The sequence below is a fragment of the Festucalex cinctus genome, chromosome 2 (assembly GCF_051991245.1).
Source record: "Festucalex cinctus isolate MCC-2025b chromosome 2, RoL_Fcin_1.0, whole genome shotgun sequence".
In the NCBI taxonomy this organism is placed as follows: Eukaryota; Metazoa; Chordata; class Actinopteri; order Syngnathiformes; family Syngnathidae; genus Festucalex; species Festucalex cinctus.
Window position 1 is genome coordinate 30,786,033 of NC_135412.1, and position 7,500 is coordinate 30,793,532.

General features: G+C 40.8%; 1 protein-coding gene across 4 annotated transcripts in view; it reads right to left on the reverse strand.

Moving 5' to 3' along the window:
- Positions 1-7,500, reverse strand: part of mib2 (MIB E3 ubiquitin protein ligase 2) — a 60,671-nt gene that overhangs the window by 7,791 nt on the left and 45,380 nt on the right. For all 4 annotated transcript variants that reach the window (XM_077514506.1, XM_077514504.1, XM_077514508.1 and 1 more), the window contains 4 exons: positions 4,176-4,302; positions 3,816-4,091; positions 290-468; positions 17-210 (listed from right to left, as the gene is read on the reverse strand). In XM_077514506.1, the coding sequence (XP_077370632.1) occupies positions 17-210; positions 290-468; positions 3,816-4,091; positions 4,176-4,302 (776 nt within the window). The remainder of the gene's footprint in view (positions 1-16; positions 211-289; positions 469-3,815; positions 4,092-4,175; positions 4,303-7,500) is intronic.

The window sequence follows — 7,500 nt, forward strand, 5'->3', positions numbered from 1 at the left end:
GAAATGGGGAGCTCACCTTCACAGGCCACACTGTGTTGACAGGGGCAGAAGAGAACCAGCAACGCCAGTTCGGAGCAGATGAGGCATTCGCTGGGTCCTGGCAGCGTAGGAAGAACCAGATTGGTCATGGTGTTGGGCGTCGTGTGAACACGGCGCAGGTTAGCAGCGCTCGGGCCCTGGCCACAGGTTATCGCTTGCAGGCGTTGCAATCTGACAGGTGACAACGCACACAATTTATGACGCCGGCGTCTACATGACACACGGATGGCGTCGGTTTCCGGATAAGCACCTGAACTTCTCCGAGAAGCTTTTGATAAGCTGCACCATGGTGCCATCTGCCACCAGGTCCAGGGGGCTCTTCCCCTTGTGGTTGGCATAGCTGATGTCGGCCCCCTCCTGCGCCAGGAAGCAAGCGACCGCCGTTCCAACACTGAGCTCAGTATTCCCGAGAAGGCCCGAAGCATTCAGCTGTGAGGACACGTGATGAAAAGAAGAGAGTGTGTGGGAAAGGGAAGGAACTGACAAGACACTCTTGTGAGAAAATAGTGGATGACAGCGTCACTAAACAGTCCACTGAAAACAAACGCACCAAATGACAAGTGAGCAACTATCCGGGCTTATTCCCTGACTTCTTGAACTTTTCTTACTGAAAATGGGATTCTTTTAAAGTACCTGTAAAGTGAAAATAAATGTCTTGTAAAATTGATAATGGATACATCTCACTGCAGGGCTTTTCCATGTCACAACAATGAGGCATTTGAAAGCAACCACGATGTCAGTGTGATTCTCCTTTCCATACACTGGCTGTCTCAGTCTTCGTTCTTGTCTCCATGATGTGTGCGTACTCACGGAAATGTAGCTAGCATGACAAAATTGGGCTAGATAACCACTGATTCAAATGAAGGCCCTCAAGTTCTTACATATTGGCTGGGGGGCACTCATGCCAGAAATCTAACTCTTTGACCGCCAAAAACGTTTAATAACGATTAATAAAATCATTACTAGTGTTGTTCCGATACTGTTTTTTGGCCCCCGATATCGATTCCGATACCCAGCTTTGCAGTATCGGCCGAGACCATACCGATACCTAAGGTTTTTTTTCTCAATATGAAAAAGCTGTCCTGCCATTGGTTCAGAGCATTCAAGGGCCAATAGGATATCTTAGATCGGCATGCAGTGAGCATGTCACATATCAGTGAATGTTGTGCACAAGCAAGACAGAAGATGCTGCATCCAAAATCCTCTGTTAGCGTTGGAATTAATGGTATCGGCATGTTACTTGTGAGTACGCACCGATACCGATACCACTGTTTTAATGCAGTATCGGGGTCTCTGCCGATACCTGTATCGGTATCGGAACAACACTAATCATGATGTATGCCGCCATAAATGACGTCAACTGCATTTTGTTTTGTTTTGTTTTTTTTAACCAATGGAAAATGCAACATCTAAGTGCAGCACTGCCTGGTCAGAGGGTTGTGGAATCAAAAACACTAACTACGGCCAGCAGATGGCAGCATTGTATCTCTTTTCAATGGGCTACCGGTGTATACAATTACAATGGAACATTATGAAATCTGATGAAATCTGATGAAACAGACCGTTTTCAAGGATGACATGAATGATCAAAACCAAATTCACAAAGCGTCACTAAACAAAAAATATTAGTGTCAAAGTTCACTTTTGTGGCGAAAATGTTTCATCCATCCATTTTCTTAACTTCTTACTACTCACAAGGGTCACGGGGGTGCTGGAGCCTATCCCTGCTGGCTTTGGGCAGTAGGCGGGGCACACCCTGAACTGGTTGCCAGCCAATGTATCTTTTCACAAAAAGCTCGTTTTCTCCTTATCTTTTCAATTTTCGCTCAATGTCACTCAAATTACCTATTTTCAAATAGCGATTACTAAAGACCGGAATAAGGTACAAACATTGGCCGTTTCTCAATACTCTTTCTTGTCCGTAGTTACGTCCTCGTCATGTCTTGAAACGTCATCAGTCGTGGCCCAAGTACTGTTCCAATTGAAACATCCAAATAGTAGTACCAAATCCATTGAAAGCAAGTCACATGATCTAACTGCGATGAGTTACGGAAATACGCCAGCGAGATATGCATGCTTGGCAAGTACGTTCTTGAGACCGGGTTTACCAAGTCCCTGCTTGTTGCGTCACAAGAACGTAGGTGTTCTTGATATTGAGAAACGGCCATATACTTTTTTTTTCTAATGAAGGAATGGAATGCGAACTTTCATTTGGTACCCACATTGTATATTTAGTAAAAGCACACAATATTCCGTTTGCCTTGAAAGATGAGTTAAAATGCTCAAAATCGGCTGTCACTGAGCGGGGTTGTTTTTTGATTACATGTGGCAGTAAAACAGTTCAAAGTGCATCACTAGGCACTGTTTTACCACCCTAAAAGAAAAATCTGTAAAATCGAAATGGTGAAAAAAACACTTTCAGCAATTATAATGTATTGGGAAATCACGCGTTCGCGTGTGTGTGTGGGCAGTTTTGGCAGGTGCCCAGGATGCTGAGCTGTGCTGCAATGTTTGCGGTCCTGTGGGCTGGAAAGGGCATTCTTCATTGTTACAAGGACATCTACACTAACTCGTGTTGAAGCATATGAAGTTTAGAATATGCTGCACAAAGCTAGCAGTAGGGTTGTCTTTATTACGGGCCTGCTGTCAAAGCATTCATCCAGTCAAGGGTAACTGGAACCTTTGTCAGCTGACTTTGGGCAAGAGGCGGAGTAGTGCTTTGACTGGTCACCAGTCAATTGTACAATTGCACAAGCACAAAAACATTTACACTCACATTCACACCCAAAGACAATTTCAAGTTATTTTCTCTGCCTTCTCCTCATATTTAGCTACAGGGGAGTACAACAAGAGTAAAACAGTAATAGACAAAATGTCAACTCTTCCCAAGCATAATGATAGGCAGCGAGAAACCGTTGAAAACAAATGTACAAATAGTCACATCGTACAGAACTCACGAGTGACTAATACTGCCTCAGAGGATAGAAAAGAGCACAAGACTTCTTTTAGATGTCACGGATTGATTTGAGTGTGGTTTCTGTCCAACTTTTCTACATCAGGAATCAAAATGTCCCCCAGGGAAACACAACGTGATGTTTTTCTTGCTGCGCTCAACCACAGGCAATCTTCAGAGGTCCATCTTGGTTAAATATAGTTACATTACCACACTCAATTTCAGGCATGTGGATCATCAGTTTCGCTATTGCTTGCTCTTTCATTTTCAAAGCTGCAACGTGATCTTGTCGACGATGACGTTTCAATTTGTAACATACAGAATGCAGAACATACGTTGATTTTAGGTTCCCTTATCTTGATTTGTTTACATAATACAGACTTCCTCAGCCTCCCTTGTACCTTTCTTCCATATTTTACTCATTCTTTGTTTTGTATTTGTTTTGGCTTTAAGTAACCTGTGACCAAATGGTTTGTTTTTGCCTTCTGAAAAACCTTATACAGTAAATCTATATTTGTACCACCACTTTTTGTTAATATTCCTATACATTTGGAGAATTGTTTTTAAAAAATCCACATTGTGGATTCTTTGTTACAGCCATAATGTGAAATGCCACAATCTAGAAAAATTCTGCTAATTTTCCAAAACGGAAAATTTCTATGGGAATCAATCAAACCATCTTAACCTCAGATGGAAATTGACCGTCAATTTTAACCTCTTTGAAAGCAAAACCAATACATTCTCTCTCATATTGCTCATTTCACAATAGTGCTCATTCAGTCTGTCAACAAGATGGCCCCTTCATTGCTCCCCCATCACTTACCCTGCAGTAGAGAGATGTTGAGGCACAGCCGTCACCGCTCTCTTCTGCGGTGCTGCTGCTGCTGCTGCTGCTTCCCACGGCGGGGCCTAGCATCACATTGGCCAGCTGTGGTCGCAGCAGGGCCACATGCATGGCGGTGTCGCCGTCCTCATCCTCCATGTTCACGTCGGCGCCTTCCACCACCAGGAGCTGAATCAGATCGGTGTGGCCCTGCGTCACCGCCAGCTGCAGCGGCGTCTGGTTGCGGTTGTTCCGGATGTTGATGTCACAGCGTCCCTGTGGGGATAAAAAGCCTCATTAAAGTACACCGAACAGCTACCATTAAATCTCCAATGTCGTTTAATGATGTTACATACTCACCTCCTTAATGAGGATCTCAGCAACGTCACGGTGATTATTGAGGGAGGCCAGATGCAAGGCAGAAAAGCCGTCCTCCTTCTTAACGTCCACCAACTGTCGTGCTCGGCCTAGAATCTTCTCCGTGGCCCTGTCACGATAGCCAATAAACCTCACAATGTACTGAAATGATTTGGATTTTGGCAATTGGCTACGCAGCATTGAAACATTGTTATGGTATTACATTTAAATTGTACAAAGACAGTGCATCCTTAACTTGATCACAGGCAGCATTGCACATGACATGAACCGGTCAGAATTGAAATGTAACTCATTTGCTCCCAAAAATATATAAAATCGCTATTATTATAAATATTTTAAGTGTCACAAAGACATATTTATACATTTTTATGTTTTCTATGCAGCCTCTCTACTGCAGAGAACGGTTGAAGCAATGGTAGTTACTACTGCAGCAGGTGGCAGCACAGTATAAGAGAGCACCCAGGGCCATGTTAAAATGAGCTGATTACCCCACAATTCCGAGCAGATATGTGAATAATGATGAAACATCGCTACATTCTAATGCTAATTGCTGCAAAACTGAAACAGATAGAAACACACTTTTTTTTTCCTGACGAAAGAAAGAGACTCTAATCTTTCCATGTTTTTATAGCAATAGAATACAATATTCTATGGGCGTTACAAAATCAGTCAAAATCCAGGAAAACCGCCAGGAGCGAAGGGGGGTTGCTTCAGTGAAAATGGCTGAGAATGAACATCTCAAATATAATATTAAGCATATGGCTGTGCAATTGATCAAAATTCTATTACAATTTCAATTATTACACTAAATTCATACATTTGCACCTTTTTAAAAAAAATGTAAATAATTAAAAAAAAAAAAAGTTTCATCCAAAAGGAACTTGCATAATTGTTTCAAATAATTGTATTTGTCTTAATATTTTGTTTTTTACTTTTAAACATTTTATTTTGTACCAAAAAATAATCATTTGAATAATTGTGATTTGAATTATTGCCAAAATAATCATGATTATTACTTTTTCCATAATCGAGCAGTCCAAATTAGGCATATTGTGAGCATTGAGGCTCGATAAAAGTGAATTTGGGAACAGAATCCTAAAATGAAGCCTGTGCAAAGACAACAGAATATGACTGATGTGGCTGAACCGACAGGATTCTAGAGGTGAAGCTCCCTAAGAGGGCAATAAAGTACAGTACATCATATTGTATTGGGGCCTGTGTGAGGTGCTGTACTTTTTTTGTTTTGTTTTTTTACTTCACAAATTTTGACTGAACTAATTGCTTGGTAGAAAGTGCACTTTTGTGTACTATTACTTCGCTATAAAAGTAAACACTGTTGGTCCATTCTGAGGCCCATAAAAACTTAAGATAGTTGGGAGCCATGTTTTCTCTTTAAAAAGACTAGATGAGATAATGTTGCCATTACAATGTAAATGTTTCCACACGTACACTAAGAACATGAGTTTTTTTTTTTTTTTGTGCATGAAGGCAACAGTTAACGCAGCTTAACTAGAGTATAATAGCTCACAAATTACAGAGTCATTTGCAGTGGAGAACAATGACATAGAGCTAGGATGCTCACAGAAGGTGAAATCTCTCATACAGTCTGCATCTGTCGTAGGAATTTTGTAGAAGTAGGTACTTGTAAATTTAAACACTTGCAGAGATTTATAGAAATTGAGGGCCAGATCCACTAAAGGTTTGCGTAGCTTTTGCGTGGCGCTAACCGGTATAAATGGATCAATCAGGGAGCGTGTAATCCACTAAACATGGGCAGATGGGGAACTTCAGTACTAAACTGCATTGTCAACCAGCTTGCGCTTGGAGTTTTTGCGTGTATGTAAATGAGGTCATTTTCATACATTTTGCATGCATATGCAGAATTTCATGTGACCATAGCAGCAGAGTCAGGGACAAGGCCAGGCAGAGCTGGCCACCCCCATATTCACGCAGATAACGATATTTGCAGATAAGCTATTTGCCGTTGGGGGGTCGTTTTGCAATAATTTTTACGCGACAGGTGCATTAACACTCCGTTATGCTATATGAAATTCCATTTCTACTTTATGCCCACGTCAACCTCTGAAAACATTTTAAAAAATGATTGCGCCAATCATTTGTATTTTATGGACATTAAATGAATGAACTAATGACATCGTCATCCTCTCCACTCACTAAAGCTTAATGGCGCTAAAAGAGGAAAACACTTTTGGATCTCCTCAGTCCAACCTCACTTTCTAATAATGTCATCTTTCTTGCGACTGTTCACAAATTTGCTCCCAGCTGTCAAACTTTGTGGTCACGTTTGTGCTGGTATATCATAAGAGCAATTTCCTGATTGAATAGAACGTTAACATGGAGCAAGCTGCGGGTGCAGATATGGAGCAATTTTTAGCGCCTCAGCGGACACAGCACATTCTTAGTGGATTTGGCCCTAAATGTTCTATCTTGATATGTTCCTACAGATCATTATTGCGAAAAATCATTAACAGGAAAAGTGCTGTTACATACATGACTATCACTACAGTGCTTATTTCACTAAATTTACATAAATTTGTTGTATGCTCATAAATTTGAAAAACATGACTTTTTTTTTTTTTTTTAACCATGTCATGATTGTGCAGAGATGGGTGAGTACTGATAGCAGGTATCGGTATTAGGCCAATCCCCGGCATTATTTAGATGCATCAGTACTCCTTACGTTAGCAGATAGTAGACTCCAAAGTCTGCTGCTCAAAGGCTGCTCTGGTTCCCAGCAGGATACAACATTGCGCATTGTAGTCAATTGTGTTAGCATAATTAGTTTAAAAAAAAAAAAAAAAACAACAGTTATTTGCCCATTTCTTTTTTCTCAAGGCTTTTCCAGGACTAGTTGTGAATTTAAACCCACCCCCTATTTCCTCAAATTAACCACCGAAGGGCCTCTTCCTTTTATCACTGGAAAGCCACTTTTACAGATTAGCTTTACTTTTGAAGAAAAAGACGAATGTCAAACATTAATAGGTAAACCTACACAAGGAAAAAATAAAAGTATGCAAGTGATGAAAGAACATTTAAGATAAGTTAAAGAAAACCATTTCCCAGAATATTGTTGCAGAAGTCAATTCAACACATGAAAGAGTCAATCAATGGTGCCGAGTAATCCTCCAAGAACTAACTCTGCACACATGACACATACATTATCCTATGTAGGGGTGTTAAAAAAAATCGATTCGGCAATATATCGCGATACTACATCGTGCAATTCTCGAATCGATTCAATAGGAGGCTGAATCGATTTTTAAACTTCCATTTTTAATGGAAAAAT